The following is a 23,641-nucleotide window of genomic DNA, read 5'->3' as shown; positions in this document are numbered from 1 at the left end:
AGGAGAAAATGAACTTTTATCTCTACTGTTATACTTTTACAAAAGTTGTCAAAGTATATAAACAATAAACTTAAATGTTGAAAGTGAAAGATTTAAAAGAAAATCTTTCCATAGCTTTTGAATAGGCAGTTTTACATGTGACACAAAAGAACTAATCATAAATTGTTAGCATTAAACTTGTTTCAGACAATATTACGAGAATGAGATGACAGCTGGCACAAGGTATCCAAGAAATAATTCACATCCAACCATACAGAGCACTGTAAAGTGAAAACCAGCATTTGCTTTAAAGATGTTTATGCAAAAGCCAATTCTCATCTTTCTTTACACATCTGTTCCTTTATAGCTTAGTGTAGGCTGGGCACACAAAAAAACCTTTGAAACACTTTCAACTCAAAAGATCCAAATTGCAGCTCTCTCCTTTCCCTTACAAACCTGCTCAGCTTCAATTTCAGCTAACTCTAACTGCTCACCATTAACTCAATCTAGAAACCTGCACCTCTTTCAGTTTAGTGGCCACCGGGCCCTACTCTGCCTCAAGTCTCTCTCACACCTTCTTCTTCCGTTTTACAACAGTGGATTCAGATTTGTTTCCCAGTTATCTAGTATCAACACTTCTCTTTCCCTCTCAAACTATTCATTCACAACACAGGTGGGAAATGTCTACAGCCTGCAAATTTGTAACACTTTAAACTTTTTAGTATTCTACACCTCTATCTCTTGATGACCAGGCACATACTTAATCCATGTACTCTTTTGTTTCTCCAACTTGAATACGGCTCACGTTTCCTTTTTCTTTCTTTTCCTTCCTTCCTTCCTTCCTTCCTTCCTTCCTTCCTTCCTTCCTCCCTCCCTCCCTCCCTCCCTCCCTCCTTCCTCCTTTCTTCTTTCCCTTCGGTTTTTTTCGAGACAGGGTTTCTCTGTAGCTTTGGAGACTGTCCTGGAACTAGCTCCTGTAGACCAGGCTGGCATCGAACTCTCAAGAGATCTGCCTGCCTCTGCCTCCCAAGTGTTGGGATTAAAGGCCCGCGCCACTACCGCCCGGCAAAATACTTGATTTTTGGGTTTTTTTTTTTTTTTTTTTTTTTTTTTGGTTGGTTTTTTGAGACAGGATTTCTCTAGCTTTGGAGCCTGTCCTGGTACTTGCTTTGTAGACCAGGCTGGCTTTGAACTCACATAGATTCACCTGCCTCTGCCTCTCCAGTGCTGGGATTAAAGGTGTGCTCCACCATTGCCCAGCTCCTTGTATTTTCAAATGCCACCCCCCCCCCTCCTTTTTGCAGCTGCACGGGGTGAGTAGCCGGTGTTTTTGTATTTTTTTTTTTTTTTTTTGGTTTATTGAGACAGGGTTTCTCTGTAGCTTTGGAGCCTGCCCTGGAACTAGCTCTAGCAGACCAGGCTGGCCTTGAACTCGTAGATTCGCCTGCCTCTGCCCCCCACCCACCTCCCCGTGCTGGGATTAAAGACCTGCGCCACCACCGCCTTTAAAAAAAAAAAAAGTGGGATTGCCCAGGATCGATTGCCCAGACGGCAAACATGCAGAGGATTTTGGCCTTTATTGGAGAAAAGTACTAGAAAGGCGGGGAAGAATAAGTTTGGCTTCTTTGAGTTAAAAGTCAGAAGAATGGGCGAATTTAACAGTGAAGATATGTAAGCAAATGCCTGAACTGTAATTTTTTTCTTCATTGACTCTCATGTTTCCAAACTGGGGTCTCACATCATGTTTAAGGAAGCCATCGACCACCTCTTCATCCATTTTGTAAAATGACTTTCGGGGCCTATTAACAGCTCTTAAATCAATTCTCATCTGCAGTGCGGATGCAGTGCATACTTTAATTCTGTTACTTGCTCTGTTGAGCCTCTCACTCCCACTCCTTCCTGTTGCCCATTACCACTTCCCCTCAAGGACCTTGCAGGAAGCTTCCCCGTCTGACGTTTGCCTCTAAGGACGGCGAGGGCGGGAGGGGAGGACTGACCGGGTAGTTAGAACACATGGCATCACTAAGACAATTTAGGACAACTTCCATCCACCCGGTGCTTTCAAAACAGGCTTTTCTTGGTTTGGAATGCCGAAAAGGAAGTTTGGGGTGTGGCGAGGTAGAAAATACCACCCTGCGTGTCGGTAGAGCGACTTCCGGCGAGCCAGCCCGTCAGGAGTTCCCCGCTGACCGCCATACGAATTCATGCGCCATACCCGGCTCTGCGGCCGGAAAAGACCAGGCAGTCGCGAATGACGTCACGCGCAGCTTGGCCGCCTGCGGGAGCCATGATGGAAACCGGAGAAAACGGAGCTTACTTAACGTGGTACATTTTAACGGAGCCGCGAACTCCCCCGACCGACCCCGGTGCCTTACAGCGGGGTTCTGAGGCAATACCAGGGGTCCTGCAAGCCGCACACGAACTCCCCGGGGAAGGCGGCGGGGTGCGGGCTTCCTGGCCACGCCTCCGGGGCGGGACCTGGCGCGCGTCACCGGTCGGGGGCGTGGCCGGAGAGCGTTTCCTCCTCTTTCCCAGCGGGCCCCGCGCCCACCTGCCCGCCCTTCGCCTCCTTTTCCGCGGCCGCCTGCTGCGCGCCTGCTGATTGGCTGCCGAGGACGGAAGCTCTGTTGGTGTTTCTTTAGAAGTTTCCCCCCCCTGGGCGGCGGCAGAGCTGGTAACCAAGGTAGAAAACGCTCGGGCCGAAGCTTTAGTGGTTCTTAGGGATGGCGGCAGCTGCAGCAGGATCTGCAACGTCCCAGCGGTGCGTGATTTTCTTCACCTTTGCTGTTTGTCTTACTATTATTTCCTTGGTTAGTGAGCCCTGCTGAAGTCCTTGTTTTCCTGGCAGGTTTTTCCAGAGCTTCTCAGATGCTCTGATCGACGAGGACCCCCAGGCGGCGTTAGAGGTGAGTGAGCTCATTTCTGCTCCATTCGCCCTGGGACTGTTGGGTTCCTTTAGACCCCGCCTCTTTCCATCTTTACCTTCGTGGGACCAAAACTACAATTTTCAATGTGTCTCATTCCCAATATTAAGAACCCGAGATCCAGTTCTTTGTCCCCTAGTGACCCCTTTGCCACCCATCTTGCCCTTCACTCCCCAGACTTAGGCACCTCCCTCCGATTTATTTCTTGGACACTTAGTTGCCATCTGTGATTGGCCTGAAGCGACCTCTTTTTCTGGCGTTTATGATCAAGGAAAGGGCGAAGGTAGGGCTTAATGTACCATTTTTTAATTTGACAGTTTTGGTTGCCTATGCCAGGTGCTGTTAAATGCCCTTAATTGACGAAATTTACTAAAGAACATTTTTGCTTCTGTGCCTGAAACTTTACAGATGTCTGTCTGCCCTTTTTCTTAACGCAGTTGTTTATAAAAACGCGTTTGTATACCTAGTCTGGCCTCAAACTTTGGATCCCGTGAGCGCTTGGGATACACCACTAAACCCTGCCTGAATTTTTAATATTTGTGTGTGTTGCCTTTGGACAGGTAAAGTCTGGAGCAAACGATTTTTCTAAGGATCTTGATTAGGAGCACTGACTGGTCTGGAGAGAGTTGTTAGGACATAGCAAGTATGGTGGCACAAGCCCTGTAATCCCAGTACTCCTGAGGGTACTGACTGTGAGGGTCAGAAATTCAAGGTCATCCTCAGCCTCAATGTCAATTGAAGCTAACCTTGGTTTTGTGAAACCTTGCTTGACACTTTAGAGCTCTAAGAATCACGCTGGAAAAAGGAGCCCAAGAGAAATCACTTTTCAAGATAGTAGCCACCTAGTAGAGCTACCCTGTTGCTTGAATGTTTCAAGCTTGGTTTTGTATTATCAGCTTCACTGAGTGATCATCAGATTGTTGAGTAGCAAACTGGGTGCTGGTGGTGCATGCCTTTAATCCCAATATTTGGGAGAGAGAGAGAGGCAGGTGAGAAAGATCTGAGTTCTGGCCAGCCTACTGAGTGAGTTCCTGGACAGCCAAGGTTGTTCAGAGAAACCCTGCCTGGAAAAACCAAACAAAGAAAACAAGGTGAGGCTGGAGAGGTGGCTCAGAGAACTTAGGCTGCTCCTCCAGAAATCCTGAGTTCAATTCCCTGCAACCTCATGGGAGCTCACAACTATCTACAATGAGATCTGGTGCCCTCTTCTGGCATGCCAGTGTACATGGAGGCGGAATACTGTATACATAATAAATAAATAAAATCTTTAAAAAAAAAAGAAAACAAGGTGTTAGTGACTTTGAGATTAAAACTGGAAGCAAATGTGTTTTTTTCTTTTTGCCAAAGCAGTAAAAGCAAAAGAGAATATGGGGAGGACTGAGAAAGAAAGAAATGAGTAATTATTGAATTATTGAATGCTTATTGAGTGCTGGGAACAGATCTAGGCTGCCCCCAAAACCCTAGGATCATTGGCAAATGCTGCTCCTTCTAATGTATTCCTTTAATTCTGTAACTGTAGTGGCTACTACACATTCTGGACTTATGTATTAATTTTTCTGTTTGATGAAAATGAGTTCAGTAAAGAAACCAAAATAGCCACTCTGTGAGTGAAAGGGGGAAAAGTTTATTCTAAACTGCCAAGGCAAAGCAGAAAGAGAGGGGGAAGAAGCAAGGAGAGAGAGGGAGAGAGAGAGAGATAATGAGAGAGAGATAATGAGAGAGAGTTTGTGTCTGTGTGTTATGTGGGGAATGGGTACCTGGGAGGACAGGAGCCTGTGGACTGGGGTGGGGGTTTGTGAGTAGGAAGCCTTGAAGTTAGCATTGACCTTGACTAAAATGCCAAACCTTAAGTCCTTTTTGCCAGAGATGTGGATGACTCTCTTTAGCAAGTAGTAACTATCTTCAAGCCTCTGAGAAAATGCCACCTTTTGTCTAAATGCCTGACTTTGGTGAAAGGAATACCTTGGGGGAACCTGACACTGTTTCTGGTCTTTGCTTTGTTTTGCTGTGTTAATGACACAGTAGCCAGAATGACAGTTTTAAAGTATAAGTTGGATCATGTTACTTCTTTACTAAAACTTTCCATGACTTTCCTTCACACTGACGGGCCAGATTCCTGATAATGGCCTGCAGGGCTCCTGGTGAGGGGAACACCTTGGAGCTTCTTTTCTCTCTATAGAGCTACACTGTTGCAAATGCTTCCAGCTCAGTTCTACTTCTTTTTCCCAAAATATACTTGACCTATATCTCATTTTACTTGGGAATGCTTTTTTCTTTAGAGTTCACCTGAAATGAACTCTGTTGAGCGGAACTGGCTTTCCTGTGTAAATCTAAGCTAGGTACGACAGCGGTGTCTACTCATGATGGGCAAGCTCTCCTCCTTGGTTCTTGCAACACTAGCCTTCTCTACATTTTGCTCAGTAGGGAGTTGAAGCAAAGAGTGAAAAGGTTACCTTGCTCAAAGCAAAAAAGCTTGGGAGCTACAGGTGTCTGGTTTCAAGGGATCAAGGTCATCTGCCGGGAGAGGACTGGGGACCTGTGCTGTACCAACTAGTAGTTGACTGGGAAGGAGCTTTGTGGAGAGCTCAGCTGAGATTGATAACTGTGTGGTAATCAGTTCTGATCGGTTCTGGTGTTTTCTTCCCTAGCAGTGCTGAATGGCTTTAATAGAATGATGCTCTATCTCTGGGCTTAGAAAGTAGCTCCGTTCCTGAGGAAAAGAGGAGGAGCCAGATGGAGACATACTGAGATGTTCTTTGAACCTTAAGTAGCATTTTAAAAGGGCTTAAAATTTTTAAATATTTGGCTGGGTAGTGTTGGCGCATGCCTTTAATCCCAGCACTCGGGAGGCAGGAGGATCTCTGTGAGCTTGAGGCCAGCCTAGTCTACAAGAGCTAGTTCTAGGACAGGCTCCAAAAGCTACAGAGAAATACTGTCTCAAAAAGAAAAAAGAAAAAAATTGAAAATTTACTAAGAGCTAGTCTTAATGAAAAAAATTTTTTTTGACAGCCTTGCTGGGATTTGAACTCCTTTCCTCTTGTATGCTAAGTACCTGGCCTACCAACCCCAGTTTCAAAGTCTTAATTATTTATTGAGACAGGGTTTTGCATATCCCAGGCTAGCCTCAACTCATATGTAGCTGATGATGACCTTGAACTTCTCACTCCCCATGCATCCTGTGTCATACCCAGTTTTTTTTAAAAAAATTATTGATATTTTATTAATATTTTCGATTTATTGAGCTCTACATTTTTCTCTGCTCCCCTCCCTGCCTCTTCCCTCCCCCTTCAACCCTCCCCCATGGTCCCCATGCTCCCAATTTACTCAGGAGAGCTTGTCTTTTTCTACTTTCTACTTCCCATATAGATTAGATCTATGTAAGTCCCTCTTAGGGGTCACATTGTTGTCTAAGTTCTCTGGAATTGTGGTTTGTAGGCTGGTTTTCTTTGCTTTATGTTTAAAAACCACCTATGAGTGAGTACATGTGATAATTGTTTTTCTGTGTCTGGGTTACCTCACTCAAAATAATGTTTTCTAGCTCCATCCATTTACCTGAAAAATTCAAGCTGTCGTTATTTTTTCTGCTGTGTAGTACTCCATTGTGTAAATGTACCACATTTTTCCAATCCATTCTTCGATCAAGGGGCATTTAGGTTGTTTCTAGGTTCTGGCTATGACAAACAATGCTGCTATGAACATAGTTGAGCACATGTCCTTGTGGCATGATTGAGCATCCTTTGGCTATATACCAAAAAGTGGTATTACTGGGTCTTGAGGAAGGTTGTTTCCTAATTTTCTGAGAAATCTCCACACTGACATCCAAAGGGGTTGTACCAGCTTGCATTCCCTCCAGCATAAGTTGTCATCAGTGTTTTTGATCTTGGCCATTCTTTCAGGTGTGAGATGGAATTCAGGTGTAAGATGGGTTTTGTATCCAGTAGGGAAGCACTCTGCCTACTGATCCACCTTTATAGGAAAAAAAAAGTATATTAAAAATATTTTTCCTTCAACCTGCTGTCTGGGTTATGTCTTATATAATATTTAAAAATACTTTTTTGAATTTGATCTTGACATCAAAACTTTTTTGGAAATAATATTCCTTTTCTTTTTCTCTCGACTTTTTGAGACAAGATTTCTCTGTGTAAGCCCTGGCCATCTTCAAATTCTCTATAGACCTGGCTGGTCTAGAACTCAGAGATCCCTACCACTGCCCCTGTACTGGGATTGAAGGCATGTGCCACTATACCCAGCTCATTTGCTATTTTCAAAATTGTTTTGAAAATTAGGTACAGGATTTATTTAACCCAGGAATTTCAAAATTCTAGAAAATGTCAGTGCAGGTGAGGTTGGAGAGAATCTTGGAGTCCAGTGACTGTAAGTTCCGCTCTGGGGCTTGACAGACCTGGATTTGAATCTAGTCTCTGGTACAGTTCTGTCACTAAGGAAGTAAGAAAATGAATTTTCTGTGTCCCCCTGGAAAGAGAACACTCTAGTCCAATGGTTCCCAGTCCTCCCAAGCCTTGACCCTTTAACAAAGATCCTCATGTTGTGGTGACCCCCTAACTATAAAATTACCTTTTGTTGCTACTTCCTAACTGTACTTTTGCTGCTGTTATGAATCGTGATGTAAACACTGTATTCCGATGGTCTTCGGTGACCTTGTGAAAGAATTATTTGACCCCAAGGTGGTTGCAACCCACAGGTTGAGAACAGCTATCCTAGCCAGATGAAGCAATAGATTTTAGGGGCTGCTCGGTGATCTTGGTTGGACATGAGTGATCTGGGGGAAAAGTAAGACAGTGTTAGAGATGTAAGGCTGTAGGATGTCCTGCTAAGAAGAGCCTTGTGGAAGGACCTGGACTTTGGCTTGACATAGTTGGAAAGCTTTGTTCAGAGACACAGCAAAGGGGTTGATGTTACTCATTGGATTAGATACTTGTATTGTCTTCGAAGTGTATGATTTTTTTAATTTATTTATTTTTTATTATTAAATTTCTGCCTCCTCCCCGCCTCCCATTTCCCTTCCCCTTTCCCCACTCCCCTCCCCCTCCCTCTCCAGTCCGAAGAGCAGTCAGGGTTCCCTGCCCTGTGGGAAGTCCAAGGTCCTCCCCCCTTCATCCAGGTCTAGGAAGGTGAGCATCCAAATAGGCTAGGCTCCCACAAAGCCAGTACATGCAGTAGAATCAAAACCCAGTGCCATTGTCCTTGGCTTCTCAGCAGCCCTCATTGTTTGCCATGTTCAGAGAGTCCAGTTTTATCCCATGCTTTTTCAGTCCCGAAGTGTATGATTATAGGTATGTTTTTTGGTTTGTTTATTTTTTTTGCCAGACAAGGTCTCATGAAAACCAAGCTGATCTGTAACTTGCTATGTAGCAGAGGAGGACCTTGAACTTCCCACAGGAAACTCACCAGCGCGGGGATAACCGGCATATGCTACCACATCCAGTTTTGTAGGTGCCAAGTGTTGAACCTAAGACTTATGCTTGCAAAGCAAGCCCTCCGCCAATCAAGCTATCACCCACCCATCCTGGTTTTATGTCTATTTTGATTTTCTGGTATATATTGGTTTTGGAAATCAGTAGATTAAATGAGTCCATGCTTAGTGGCTGTTTAAATACATCTTATAAAAGCTATTGCGTGGGTGCATTGAACAGAGAATCAGTGTTTTTGTCTGCATTTGGCATTGGCCTTATTGACATGTGATGTTTTCTTGCATTGCTAATGGTCCAGCTGCTGTGTGACTACTATGACTACCCAGGGCAGTGAACATTTTCATCTCTCTAATGCTAGCTCTTACTGAGTTATCTGTGGGATTTTATCTGGGCTTTGAGTAGAATGTTGAACCTATTTTGGTTTTCTGGAATTGATAGGGATTGCCAGTTGGTTGTATGTTCACTCATTCTTTTAACCCCATGAACTCTAGATTGAACCAAGTGCTGGGTTTAAAGGCGTGCGCCACCACCACCTGGCGAATTTTACATTTTCTGGGCTCCTAAAATTCTATATAGTATTTTGGCCTTCTCCAAATGAGGAGGAAAGCTGAGTTGGTCTGTGTATCAGCTGAGTTTTTTTTTTGAATAAATGATAATAATTACTATTTATTGAACTCTTAAAGTGAGAAATAGTGATCCTTAATAGTGACAAACTCTAAATTTGTTTCCTTCCGTTTTCTCCAAATAGCTTGCGCTCATAGGTTGTTTGATTTGCAGTTCTGTTTTCATTAGAATTTGATGGCTTTACACACTGTTTACTGACCTTCCACTGTTTCTGTTTGTAGGAGCTGACTAAGGCTTTGGAACAGAATCCAGACGATGCACAGTATTACTGTCAGAGAGCTTATTGTCACATTCTTCTTGGGAAATATCGTGGTAACGTTTCTTGCCAACTATCTTGTCAGTCTGTAGTTTACTTATATATTCTGCGCAAGTTAGAATGTCAAAATGGAGTCTTAGTGGATGTGTCCGTGTGTGCCTGTGGTCACCCTTGCATGTGTGTGGAGCTTGAGGATAGATAACCTTGGGTGCACTCGGGAAAGCTGTCCTGTCTCCTTTAAGACAGGATGTCTCGATGGCCTGGAGCTCACCAGGCAGGCTAGACTGCTGTCCCGTGAGCCTCCAGGGATTGATTCTAAGTGACTACACCTGGAGTCTTCAGTAGGGTCCTGGGGATTGCATTTAGGTCTTTGTGTTTGCAAATGAAGGCTTTCCCCAGCTGAGCCATCTCCCCAGCACCATCTTTGAGGATTTTAACATGGTTTTTCATGAGATAAACCTGCTGAATAACTTGATTTAACAGTTAGATGTCTTTTCTTCAGTGGACAGATTTATGAAGATGTCATTCATTGTGGCTGTATTCAGTGATGAATAATGCTTCATTTATTAATACACTATTTGAGTCATATTCCTTGTGTTAGCAATTTTTAATAAGAATGAATATATTTCTGGAGTTATGTAACTTTAAAAACTTGAGCGTGGCTGGGGGGCAAGAATTCAGTGTTACGTATATTGTTAATGAGAAGAGGAGATGAGCTTTGGGACGTAGCTTTATTTACTGATGACAGATGAGCTTTAAGGAGGAAACCTAAAGAGGGTTGGAAAGAGGCCTCAGCAGTTAAAGGAATGGAAACTGCTCTTTATAGAGGGCCTGAGTTCTGTTCTCAGCACCCATGTAGGGCTGCTCGCAATGTTAGGGCTGCTCGCAACGGCCGATAACTCCAGCTCCAGCAGATGGATCTCTGGCCTCCCTGGGATCTGAACTCTGTGGACAGACAGATTGACACATACACTATTTAGTACATTTCTTTTTAAAGAAGGAAACCAAATATTAGACCAAAAGGAAAATATGAAAGTAGTAGTTCATTTTATCTTGGATTGGTTTCTCCTTATTTAAAGCCATTTGTCTTTCATCAATTTAAGAGGTTAAAATTAAATATTGGTATATTTGTTTTACATTATTTTATTTGTGTCTGTATGGCAGTTTATGAGTGCCACAGTACACATGTGGAAGGCAGAGGACAGCTTGGAGTCCATTCTCATCCTGCCGTGTGAGCTCTGGGCATTGGATTTATGTTGTCCAGTTTGACGACAAGCATTCTTAACTGCTGAGCCATTGTGTTGTCGCTGATTCATGCTTGTGTGTGCTGTATGCTAGGTCTGTAAACACCTGACTAAACAACCTTTTCTTTTCAAATATAGATGGTATTGCTGATGTAAAGAAGTCTCTTGAACTCAATCCTAATAATCCTACTGCTATCCTTAGGAAAGGGTATGTAATTAACTCCTGGGTTTGGGCTATTCTAGGTATTGATAAGTAAATTTGTTGTAAGCTCTTTATATATGTTGTAGCCACGCAGTACTACCTTCGGTTAGTATTCTACCTGAAGTGTGAGGTGATGTGTGATTTTAATGTGACGATGACTGAAGTAACCGCAGTGAAGAACTGATGGGTGCTCTCTCTCAGAGCTAGATAGCCACATGGAATAATGGACAAAACGTGGTCTGTTTGGTTTGCTTTTAAGCACTGCTTATTTTTACTGATAAGCATGATTTAGGTAACTGAACTAATTATTTTGTATGATTGTTCTGAAATGAATAAATTGAGTTTTAATGAACATTACACTAGATATTACAGTAGCTAAAAAGACCTTCTGGCGTATTAGCATATATTGGAATTCTCTTTCAGCATCTGGAAAGTAAAAGGTGCCTTTATTTAGAAAGAAAACTGCTGTTGAGCAGTGGTGGCGCACGCCTTTAATCCCAGCACCTGGGAGGGAGAGAGAGAAAGGCAGGTGGATCTCTGTGAGTTCGAGGCCAGCCTGGTCTACAGAGTGAGTTCCAGGACAGGCTCCAGAACTCCACAGAGAAACCCTGTCTCAAAAAACAAAACAAGAAAAAAAAAAGATGGCTGTTTTTCATAATTTCATGTGCGTGTATTAATCTGACTTTAATGTTCTCATACAGGATGTGTGAATACCATGAAAAGGACTATGCTTCTGCGTTAGATACTTTTGCAGAAGGACAGAAATTAGATAGTAAGTATTAGAAGTACACATTTTCATAAATGAATAACCTTTCTGGATCTTAAATACCATAACTAAATTCTGTTAAAAATCTTACTGTCCCAGAAACCCAATACCCTTTTCCTTCCTTTTAACATTATTTCGTTAAAAAAAATTAACATTATTTCGTGTTGATTTTAGAATTTGAATTCACTTAAAGTTTGATTAAATTATAGTGTTTTAATCACAGATCTACTCTGCCATTAGCAACCAAAATTAAGCTATGGCAAGTGGGTTAGCCATTAAAGTGCATAATGTATAAGCAAGAGGGCTGGAGTTTGGGTCCCTAGAACCCTTTAAATGCCAGGTTGGGATGGTAGCTTACCTGATTTCAGCTTGGGAAGGCTGGAGCAAGTTGGCTATGCAGACAGTCCAAATAGCAAGCTCTGTAATTGAGAGGACTTGCTTTAAAGAATAGGAGGAAGAACAATCGAGAAAGATTGCTGACTTCAGGTCAGACCTCCAAACATGCACATACATGTTCTATACACTCATATATGAAAAGAGGGGAAGGAAGGGAAGAAGCTAAAAACTGTATGTAACCATTCAATGTGCTGTAATTGGTTGTTTTTGTTATTATCTTTAATTTTTATGAAATTTTTTATTTTACATACCAACCACAGTTTCCTCTCCCTCCTCTTCTCCCTTTTCCTTCTTCCACCTTCTTTCTTACCCCTCCTCCCCATCCATTCCTCTGTAACGGTAAGGCCTCTCATGGGAGTCAACAAAATATGTCATATCAAGTTGAGGCATCACCAAGCCCCTCCCCGCTGCATCAAGGCTGAGCAAGGCATCCCACCATAGGGAATAGGTTTCAAAAAGCCACCTCATGCATCAGGGACAGATCCTGGTCCCACTGCTAGGGGACCCACAAACAGACCAAGCTATACAATGTCACCCACAGTCACAGGGCCTATGTTGGTCCATGCAGGTTCTCTAGCTGTTGGTCTAGAGTTCATGAGCTCCCGTGAGCTCAGGTCAGATGTCTCTGTGTATTTACTCCCACCTTCCTCTCTTCAGCTGGACTCCTGGAGCTCAGCCCAGGGCTTGGCTGTTGATATCTGCATCTGCTTACTGGATGCAGGTTCTATGATGACACTTAGGGTGGTTACTAATCTGATTACAGGGGAAGGCCAGTTTAGGCACCCTCTCCACTATTGCTAGGAGTCTTAGCTGTGCTCATCCTTGTGAATTCCTGGGAGCTTTTTCTCCCTAACCCCATAATGGCCCCCTCAATCACGATATCTCTTTTGTTGTTCTCCCTTTCTGTCCTTCCTCCAATCGACTATCCTTATGTTCCCATCTTCTCTTCTCTGCTCCTCTTCCCTACCCCCAGTTTACCCAGGAGATCTCATGGGTCCCTCTTAGGATTCTCCTTGTTACTTAGTTTCTCTAGGGCTATGGATTATATCCTGGTTATCCTTTGTTTTATATCTAATATCCATTTATGAGTGAGAACATACAGTGTTTCTGGGTTGACTCACTCAGGATGATTTTTTCTAGTTCCATCCATTTGCCTGCAGATTTCTTTCTTTTTTTTTTTTTTTTTTTTTTTTTTTGGTTTTCCGAGACAGGGTTTCCCTGTAGTTTCTAGAGCCTGTCCTGGAACTAGCTCTTGTAGACCAGGCTGGCCTCGAACTCAGAGATCCGCCTGCCTCTGCCTCCCGAGTGCTGGGATTAAAGGCGTGCGCCACCACCGCCCGGCTTGCCTGCAGATTTCATGATGTCATTTGTATTTTAACCACTGAGTAGTACTCCATTGTGTAAATATACCACATTTTCTTCTATTCTTCAGTTGAGGGGCATCTAGGGTATTTCCAGGTTCTGTCTATTATTACAAAGAATGCTGCTATGACCATAATTGAGCAGGTATCCTTTGAGCATATGCCCAAGAGTGGTAATGCTGGGTCTTGAGACAGATTGATTTCCAATTTTCTGAGAAACCCTTATACTGATTTCCAAAGTGGATGTGCAAGTTTGCACTCCCACCAGCAATGGAGGAGTGTTCCCCTCACTCCACATCCTCTCCAACCCATGCTGTCATTAGTGTTTTTGATCTTAGCCATTCTGACAGGTAAAAATTTCAAGAGTCATTTTGATTTACATTTCCCTAATGACAAAAGATGATGAGCAATTCCTTAAATGCCTTTCAGCCATTTGAGATTCTTCTGCTGAGAATTCTGTTTAGTTTTGTATCCCATTTTTTAATTGGATTATTTGGTGTTTTGATGTCTAGTTTCTTGAGTTCTTATATATTTTGGAGATCAGTCCTCTGTCAGATGTGGGGTTGGTGAAGATCTTTTCTCATTCTGTATGCTCCCTTTTGTCTTATTGATCATGTCCTTTGCTTTACAGAAGCTTCTCAGTTTCAGGGGTCCCATTTGTTTATTGTTACTGGTGTCACATTTAGGATGTAGTTTCCTGTGCCAGTGCGTTCAAGACTACTTCCTACTTTCTCTTCTGTCAGGTTCAGTGTAACTGGATTTATGTTGATGTCTTGATCCACTTGGACTTGAGTTTTGTGCGTGGGGATGGATACGGATCTGTTTGTATTCTTCTACATGTCAACATCCTGTTATGTCAGCACCATTTGTTGGAGATGCTTTCTTTTTTTCTTTGTACAATTTTGGCTTCTTTGTCAAAAATCAGGTGTTTATAGGTGTGTGGATTAATGTCAGGGTCTTCAATTCAATTCCACTGATTCACCTGTCTGTTTTTATTACTGTAGCTCTATAGTAGAGCTTGAAGTCAGGGATACTGATGCCTCCAGAAGTTCCTTTATTGTACAGGATTGTTTTAGCTATCCTTTGTTTTTTGTTTTTCCACATGAAGTTGAGTATTTTTCTTTCAGTGCTTGTGAAGGATTTTGATGGGGATTGCATTGAATCTGTAGATTGCTTTTGGTAAGATTGCTGTTTTTGCTGTTAGGCTAGACTGCCTGGCCAGTGAGCGCCAATGCTGGCGTTCCAAGCTGACACCACTACACTGTCTTTTTACGTGAGTGCTGGATCACACTGAGGGCCTTCTGCTTTACCTACTGAGTAATCTCTCCCAGATCCTGTGTTTTCTTCTGCTGAAAAAGTGAAAATATAATTTATAATTTACTTTCCTGTGTTAATGGGACTGGAGATGGCTCAGGTTAAGAACACTGGTTGCTCTTCCAGGGAATCCAGGTTTGATTCCCAGCAACCACATAGTAGCTCACAATTGCCTGTACCCCCAGTTCCATGGAATCCTATACCGTCTTCTGGCCTCTAAGACCACCAGACACAAATAGGGTATACAAACATACACGTACAAAGAGCACTCACATGCATAAAGTATTAAAATAAAAAGTTAGAATATCTATTCATTTTAAGTTACTCAGATTGCTAAAAGAAGTTTAGTTTTACAGCAGAATTTTTATGGAGAAATAAAGGGTTAAGTCTGAATCCCTTGTGAAGTATAGAAGAAATGGGAACTCTTAGACTGACTTCATTATGGAGCTGAAGATGGATGACCTTGACCCTGAGACCTTCCTGCCATTACTCTGGAGTGCTAGGTTTACCAAAAGGTACCACTGTGCCCAGGTTAGGTGGTCCAGGGGAGCAAACCCAGGGCTTCCTGCTGACATACACAGCTATATTCTCAGGGAAAATAGTTTGGAGAGTATTATGCTTCTTCACATTGCCATGATTTTGAGGAGTATGTATGAACACAATACCAGGGTCTAGTTTTATAGAGAAAGTGAGTGCTGGAAAGGTAGATCTTCTTTTTTTTCTTTTTTTTTTTTTTTTTTTTTTTTTTTTTTTTTTTTTTTTTTTTGGTTTTTCGAGACAGGGTCTCTCTGCAGCTTTTTTAGAGCCTGTCCTGGAACTAGCTCTTGTAGACCAGGCTGGCCTCGAACTCAGAGATCCGCCTGCCTCTGCCTCCCGAGTGCTGGGATTAAGGCGTGCGCCACCACCGCCCGGCTTTTCTTTTTTCTTTTTGGTTGGAAAGGTAGATTTTATAAGTAATCTTGTAGAAAACTACAGGAAACTTCATAATCCAAATTGAATTATTATTTTTTTCCTGTAGTAGAGTTTTATCATAGTTCTTTAAAACAAAAAAGTTCTTAACTGGAAAAGTTTATTTCAAGGGGACTTTTGTCAATGTCTGGGAAGAGTTTTGATAGTCCTAACTAGTGGAGGGGCCCTGACGATCTTTGAATGGTGTCCTCTAGTGCACATGAGTGTCTCCACGAGAAGTGTCTGGTGCAGAATGGCAGGACGGATGAGACTGACAAGCTGCTCCCGCGCTCATGTTTAAAGTTTCCTCTGCAGTATCGCTGCCCTTCTGGTACTCGATCGCTCAGAGGAAAGGACTTTAGGCTCCAGTGTGCAATGACTTAGGAAGATAGAACTTTGGGGAAAGTAATGCTTCAATTTGTTTACCCTAGTTTGGGCACATGGATTCTATAGCTGTTCATTTAAGAAGTCAGAATAATTGCTCTTTGCAAATCTAAAGAATTTAGTTTTCTAATTCTGTGAGGTCAGGCATTCTATATTCTGTATTCTTTGCTTTATCCCTTCTTCCCCCTTGTATGGTAAGAGGCTTTTACTGGTTGTGTGAATAATAGGTTATTTTTTTAATTTAATTTTATTTTATGTGCATTGGTGTTTTGTCCACATTCATGTCAGCGTGAGGCTGTGAGATCCCCTGGAATTGTAGTAACAGGCAGTTGTGAGTTGCCATATGGGTGCTGGGAATTAAGCCCGGTCCTCTGGAAGAGCAGCCAGTGCTCTTAACCACTGAGCCATCTCTCCAGTACCAAATAGGTTATTTAAGACTAGTGTTTGAATATGATAGTTCTCTATAAGAATATAGATGAGGCGTGGATAGGTCAATTCCTTTCATAAGTCAGGCAATTTTAAAATGCAGTGCATGCCATTAATTTCATTTCTCGGGAGGCAGAGGCAGGCGGATCTCTTAGTTCAAGGTCAGCCTGGTCTACAGTGTTAGTTCCAGGATAGCCAGGGTTACATAGAGAAACCCTGTATCAAAAAAAGTGAACACAAGTTGTGTTTTCAGATTAGTTAGTAAACTTTTGCCTTGATCACCTAATATTTAGCCCCTTTTACTAGGCATAGTACCTATTTAAATATTGTTCTAGATCTTCAGAGGTAAATATTTTTTTTATCTCATTCACATTTCTGCTTTCTATAAATATATACTTCACTATGTATGTTCAGTTTCTTGGATACTGTGTAACTTGGAGATGTGACTGTTTCATAATGTATGAAGTATTGAGGACAGACAGAATCACAGAGGAAATGACAGGTAGTTTGTAGCTGCATTGTAGAGCAGGATGAAGGAGGAGAACTGACTTGGGACTCTTCAAGCTTCCTTTGCTCCGTGAGAGAGTTCCTTTAAGATCAGGGTAGATGCAGGAAATGTGGATTACTGAGAAACTGGAGAGATTGACTAGATAAAACTAGATGAAGAGCTCAATGGTAAGCCCGTGAATATATTAGAGCTTTATCACTGTGGTTGCTGAACTCTGGGCAGGCAATATCTATTTTCTTGACTGCTCAATTCCCAGTTCCTGCACTACTTTGGACCTAGTGGGCAGCTAGAATAAATATGTTACATTGCTCACATGAGGGATTTTACACTCAGGGTTTTTGTTTGCTTGCTTGCTTGTTTGTTCCAGGTGCAGATGCAAACTTTGCCATCTGGATTAAAAGGTGCCAGGAGACTCAGAATGGTAAGTATGTGGGTAGGTTTTTGTTTTAAAATAAACATTTCAAGGTTTTTTTTTTTTTTGTTTGTTTAAATATTTTAATCTTTCTTAGTTCTGGGGATCAAACCCATGGCCTTGTACATGCTGGTCAGGTGGTTGCTCTACCACTAAGTTATACCCCAGCCCCAATAATAGACTGTTTCTAATTGACTCTCTTAAGTCAGAAAGAAAATTTGATGGTTTTGCTTGGTCAAAAGTATTATGTTACTACCAGTAAAAGATAATGAAGGAATCTAAAGTAATTTCTGGATGCAAAATGGAAACAATTTGATCCAAGGGTAACAATTTGCTACATTTGAAATATATAAAAAGAATTAACTTTCTTGATTGATGTGTTTGCTGTAAAAATAATGTCTATATCTTTGCCTGCAAACTTAATGTTACCTGAAAATGCTTCCTTTTTTTGTTTTTTAGGATCAGAATCTGAAGTGGTAAGTCCACTCATCCTTTGTTTTACTTAGTCTTTAAACTTAATCATATATATTTAAGCCAGGGTTTGGGATGAGATCTTATTAAACAATTCAATTTAAATTTTAGTTATCTGAAATAATTCATTTTGAAGTAAAAACTAAATTTATAATCATGTAAAATACTGTGTTGTCTTAATGAAGTTAGGGTATAATATAAGCTAATTGGTTTTTTGTGTGATCAGGGTGATTATTTCCTATGGTTTACTTTACCAATATCAACATCTTATTAGGTTAAGTAGTTGTCATCATCATGACACTTGTAACTCTAGTTTCAGGGTATTTGATGCCTTCTGGCTTCCTAGTCCATGCGATGGACAGACACTTATGCAGGCATGCATACACAGAAGCAAAAATGAATAATAAATCTTTTTAAAAATTGCAGTGTCATTGTAAGGAAAAGTAACAAATACTTGAATTTAATTTTTAGAAATTTCTTTTATGTGTATTAGTGTTTTGCCTGTGTGTATGTCTGGACACCACATATATGTGTGGTATGTGTGTAAGTCAGAGATTCCTGGAACTGGAGTTGGCAGGTTGTGTCGAGCTGCCATTGGGTGCTGGAAATTGACCCTGAGTCCCCTGGAAGGGCAGTCAGTGTTTTTGACTGCGGAGCCATCTCTCTAAGCCCCGTGGTCCACTTGGTTTCTCATCAGTTTACTTTCATATAGTGCAGTTAAATTATGGCATCCTGTTTTCATAGTAGTCACATACGTAGTCAAGAAGGAAAATCACAAGAGTTGGGCAATGTGTGTATAACTCATTTTATGGATAATTACCTTTTTGAGATGCTCATTCGTCTTTTAAGAAAGATTTCCATCTCAAGTTTCCAAAATTACATTGAGATTGAGAAAACCACTTATTCTGAGAGATTTATTTGTGTGTAAACTGTGTCTACCAGAGCTAATCTGCTTCCGACAGATTTCCTGGGAGCATTAGGCAATGTGTGTCTACCAGTAAAGTTTAGAACAGTTTCCAGAATTGAAGTCCTGTTCAAACATCTCTCTACACCCATGTTTGCCCCTTAATCCTAGGTGCCTGGTAATTAAGGAACTGAATAGAGCGGTCTTGACAGGCTGGCTTCCTAATTCACCTGCCAGTAGTGCTTGTTCAGGCCTTAGTTTAGGTTTGTGTGTAGGCCAGGCTCTTGCAGTGACTGAACTGAGAAAAGTGACTTGAGGGAAAAGGTTTATTTTGGCATAGCGTTACTCATCTGGTTAGGGAGATAATCAAATCATAGCTGCTTACAGCAGGGTGATCAGGAAGCAGAGAAAAAGGGAGCAGAGATCACCCAATACAACCTTCAAAAAATTCATCCTAGTGACTTTCCTCCAGCCAGGCCCTGCCTCCCCCAGTGGTACCATACAATCCGTGTACCCTTTGGGATCTGAAGATACATTGTGTCCAAACTGTTCAGCCTCTGAATAACAGAATGATACTCACATAACAGATTCTCATTGGTCCAGTAATAAAGGGTACATAGCTTTAGTGTGTTCTGCCATGATGTGGTTTGGGGTGTGTGTGTGTCTGTAGTTTTTTAAACGTATGTGTTTATGCACCGTGTGTGTACCTGGTACCCTTGGATGCCAGAAGTGGGCATTGGCTCTCGTGGTGCTGGAGTTACAGATGGTTGTGGGCTGTCAGTTGGTGCTGCAAACTGAACCTGGGTCTTCTGGAGAGCAGCTGGTACTTTTAACTGTTGAGCCATTTCTTCTGCCTGATTTAGTCTGCTTTTGTCCTGGTTCCAGGCTAAATAGTAATTATTCTAGTTAGTGTTTGCACCTGTTTCCTGGAATCCCGAGTTGGCTTCACACCTCTTGAATGGTTTGACTGACTTCTTTGGTTGCTTCTTGGTTCCCTAAATGAGAACAATTCAGAGGTCTCCCCTGACCCTAGGCATCGTCTTTACATAGCCTTAACTCTTGAGCATAGAGTTTATCAGTGGTGTGGGCTGGGTAATTTTCATTTCGATGGCTGGGAGTGGAGGCAGGATGATCAGGAAGGAGGTCAGCCAGCCTAGTCTATGAATGAGACTTGCCTGAAGTAAGAGGAATTATTTCTAATGGTCTGGGTATTGCAGAGATGCCCTAAGTAGAATAAAATGTTCTTCTGAAGCTAACCGTTGAGATGGTCCTTTACTGTTTCTAGAGCAGCATTTGATTTTGTAATTAAGGCTGAAGTTATGTGGTCTCTTAAAAATGATTTCTCTTTCTTGAGATGGAGTCTCATTAGCCTGTGCTGGTTTTGAACTTGTTTTGTCACTGGGGATGACCTTGACCTCCTGCTTCTCCTCTCCCTGTCTCCCAGGTGCTGGGATTACAGGTGTGTGTTGCTACCACATCAGGCTGAAAATGGTCTTCAAAATGCTAACTTGCTCAGTTTTGAATTCTGTATCTCATGACTGGAATACCACACAAATACAGTTTTCCTGGACATTCTTGCAGAAAGATTTACTGTTTGTTGTGGCAGGGTCTCACTGCGTGAGGCTGGAAGCAGCCTGCCAAGATCACACACTGTACTTTTTCCATATTAAAGAACCACTGGGCTATGTGAATTAATATTGTATGAATTTTTAGTATAATTGCTAAACTAATGTGTAAAAATCTTTTTCTTTCTCCTTTCCAAAATCAGTCTGCATCTCAGAGAACTCAGTCAAAAATCAAGTAAGTGGTTTTTTTTTTGTTTGTTTGTTTTTTGGTTTTTTTTTTTTTTAATATAAAGCAGTGCCTGGTAATGTGCTTAAAGAGACAAAAACTCAGTCTTCACAGAGAACAGAGTTGCACTGTGTCATTTTAAATGTTTTTTAATTGTTATGTCTTTATGAAGAATTGTATTTTAAGGCTGTCTACTAATAAGTATTAACATTTAAATAAATTCAAATAGCTCTCATCTCTAAAATTGCTTACCTTGCTTGCATATTATGTTGCCTTTCTATATATTAAGGAGAGCTATTTCAAGTTAAATTGATACTATTAAATATGTAAAGAAGTGGTAGGCTACCCAGAATTGTAATTTGCCATCATATACCTGTGTGTGTGTGTGTGTGTGTGTGTGTGTGTGTGTGTGCGCGCGCGCATGCATGTGTGCACACGCTCGTGTGAGAGGTGCTTGGAGATTGGACTAACAGAGGCTTCATGCATTCTAGGCAAGCGCCATGTAGGTGAGTTATTGTTCACACTATAAGAGGCAGGTCTCCCAGCACTCGGGAGGCAGAGGCAGGCGGATCTCTGTGAGTTCGAGACCAGCCTGGTCTACAAGAGCTAGTTCCAGGACAGGCTCCAAAGCCACAGAGAAACCCTGTCTCGAAAAACCAAAAAAAAAAAAAAAAAAAAAAAAAAAAAAAAAAGAGGCAGGTCAAATATAAGGCCCTGTCCTCTTACTTGGATCAGTTTTTTGTAGGAATGTCCTACCTGAGTTCAAATTTAGTATCGCAGCCACAATAGTGAGTAGCAAGGTTTGACTTTGGCTTAGTAAAGAGCTTGCCCTGCAAACTTGAACACCTGCGTTTGGATCCCCATCACCCACACAGAAACAAAACAACAACAAACAGAAAGACTGGTCATGGCAGCGCACATCTGTAACCCTAGCACTGGCCAGCCCACTTGCCTAGCTGTCAGTGAGCTCCAGGTTCAGTGAGAAATCACCCAACCACTGTCAACACACACATATACGTGTACACTCAGCCACATGCATACATGCATTCAACATACACAATAAATTATTTGCTAATCACAAGTATTTTTATTATCATTATTATTTTTTACATCCCGACTGCAGTTCCATCTCCCTCCTCTTCTCCCAGCCCTCCCATCCCACATCACCACTCACCCTCTGCTTCTTCATGCCCACCCACCCACTCCTCCATTTCTATTCTGGCCTCCCATGGATATCAACCTAATGTGACATATTAGCCTGCAAAAAGACTAGCTAGGTACCTCCACTTACTCATATTAAGGCTGAGGAGGCAACCCAACATGAGGAAAGGGGTCTCAAAAGCTGACAAAAGAGTCAGAGACAGCACTGCTCCCGTATTAGGATTCCCACAAGAAGACGAAGTTACCCAGCTGTCACATATATGCAGAGGGCCTATGTCAGCCCCATGTAGGTCCTTGGTTGTTGGTTCAGTCTCTGAACCCTGGTTAAATAACTTGTATTCCTTTTTTCCCCACTTATTATTTTTTTAAAAAAAGAAAACAAACTATCTTTTTATTTTGCATACCAATCCCAGTTCCCACTCTTGTATTCTTAAGACTCTAACAGAAACACCTGATGGTTTGCTGTGGAGCATTGCGCCATCACTGAGTTGTGAGGTGTGTGCTGAGACCCTTGAAGCGCATTTCTTGGATCAAGATGCTTTATTTTAATCTGAGTAGCTGATGTGGCAGTTCCTGTGAGTCAGGTTCTTTCCCCTGTTCTTAGAAATATGATAGTACAGGATAAACAGCTTTGCCCTCTGAGAGATGATAGTCTAGTCTGGTTTAGAAGTATGAACGTCCACATTTTCAGAGCTTTTGCTGTGGGAGGACTCACTGGTCTTCCCTCAAACCTTGAGTTAAAGAGAAAGGTGTATAATTTGATGACACTGTGGGGGATCTGTGTAATCTGTACTCATTTCTTTCTCCTCCTTGTATTTGCTTCCATTTTCAGTGAACAGAGCTTAGAGTATTGACCCAGGTTGAGCTGTGACCGCTGTATCAATGCTGCTGATTGATTCAGAAGCTGATTGCTTCATTTTAATGAGCTAGCATTCTTAATCTGTTTTTTTTTTTTTTTTTTTTTTTAAGTTAGTTGGCATTAGGTGGAAAGGACAGTACTGGCAGCTGTTGAAATTTCCTCTTCCGTGCTGGCTTAAGCACAGCGGCATTGGGGGACGAGAGGCTGTGCCAGCCTGTCTTGCCTCCCGCTCTCTTCCTCAGGTTGTTTACAGCTGCTTTGCTATTGTCTTCCTCAAGGTGGAGCTCTTGTTACTTATCAGTGTATTAATTTGACAACTTTAAGAAAATGAGGAATTATGTGAATGTGTTCCCTTAAATAGGTATGACTGGTATCAAACGGAGTCTCAAGTAATCATTACACTTATGATCAAGAATGTTCAGAAGAATGATGTAAATGTGGAGTTTTCAGAAAAAGAGGTAATTAGTCTTTGAACTATATATTATACAGAGGGTAAATACTATTTATAAGTTTAGTGTGTTGCAGAACAGTTTATACCAGTTTATTAGATATATTCCATTTCTTCTTGAGATAAGATGAGAAATGCTAAATAAAGTTGGAAGCTATTTCTCTTGTAACAGCTCTAGCTATCTGGGAACTTATGGAGATCCACCTGCCTCTGCCTACCAAGTGCTGGGATTAAAGGTGTGGGTCACCACTGCCCAGCTCATTTGAAATTTTTTAAAATTTGAACTATGTAGACATGTTTTGTCTTGAACCTGTTGTAATCCTCCTGCCTCTGACATTAGAGTTTATGTTCCTGTGCACTTAGTACATGTGAATTTATACCACCATCACTGGCTCCTGTGTGCTTCCTCTGCTAGATTTGCAGGGTAAAGCAGAACTGGGTCGACATAATAAGATCATGCTTTGGTTAAACTTACTGGGATATCCTACTTTAAAAAGGTTTAATTTATCACCACCACCCACCATCCATCACCACCACACAAAAAGTTTAGTTGTATGGGATCTATATATGTCTTAAAATTATTAGCTATATCAAATGAATGATTTAATAACTTTCCTTCCTCATGATAGATATTTAAGAGCAGTAGTGTGGTAGAAGTAACATTTTGCATAGGCATGCAAAATTTTAATACCGTATATTTGTTTTGTATTATGTTTTCTTGATTTAAATGTTGGGTATGTGTAATTAGATCTGTAATTAATACTGTGTAATATTCTTTTCTGCCATTTGGTTCTGTATATGAGAATCCAAATGAAAGATGCCATGTGGACA

At 41.6% G+C, this 23,641-nt stretch overlaps 1 protein-coding gene across 1 annotated transcript in view; it reads left to right on the top strand.

The window, feature by feature from the left end:
* The first annotated feature begins 2,572 nt into the window (after window positions 1-2,572).
* Sugt1 (SGT1 homolog, MIS12 kinetochore complex assembly cochaperone) overlaps window positions 2,573-23,641 on the top strand; it is a 39,298-nt gene continuing 18,229 nt past the window's right edge. Inside the window, exons 1-9 of the mRNA XM_038310342.2 lie at window positions 2,573-2,740; window positions 2,828-2,885; window positions 9,181-9,271; window positions 10,598-10,667; window positions 11,363-11,433; window positions 17,132-17,185; window positions 17,636-17,652; window positions 20,320-20,351; window positions 22,724-22,820. Of these exons, the coding sequence (XP_038166270.1) occupies window positions 2,703-2,740; window positions 2,828-2,885; window positions 9,181-9,271; window positions 10,598-10,667; window positions 11,363-11,433; window positions 17,132-17,185; window positions 17,636-17,652; window positions 20,320-20,351; window positions 22,724-22,820 (528 nt within the window). The 5' untranslated portion in view covers window positions 2,573-2,702. The remainder of the gene's footprint in view (window positions 2,741-2,827; window positions 2,886-9,180; window positions 9,272-10,597; window positions 10,668-11,362; window positions 11,434-17,131; window positions 17,186-17,635; window positions 17,653-20,319; window positions 20,352-22,723; window positions 22,821-23,641) is intronic.

The sequence above is a fragment of the Arvicola amphibius genome, chromosome 13 (genome assembly GCF_903992535.2).
Source record: "Arvicola amphibius chromosome 13, mArvAmp1.2, whole genome shotgun sequence".
Lineage (NCBI taxonomy): Eukaryota > Metazoa > Chordata > Mammalia > Rodentia > Cricetidae > Arvicola > Arvicola amphibius.
The sequence above is the reverse complement of the archived record's forward strand: the minus strand, read 5'-3'. Positions and strand labels throughout refer to the sequence as shown.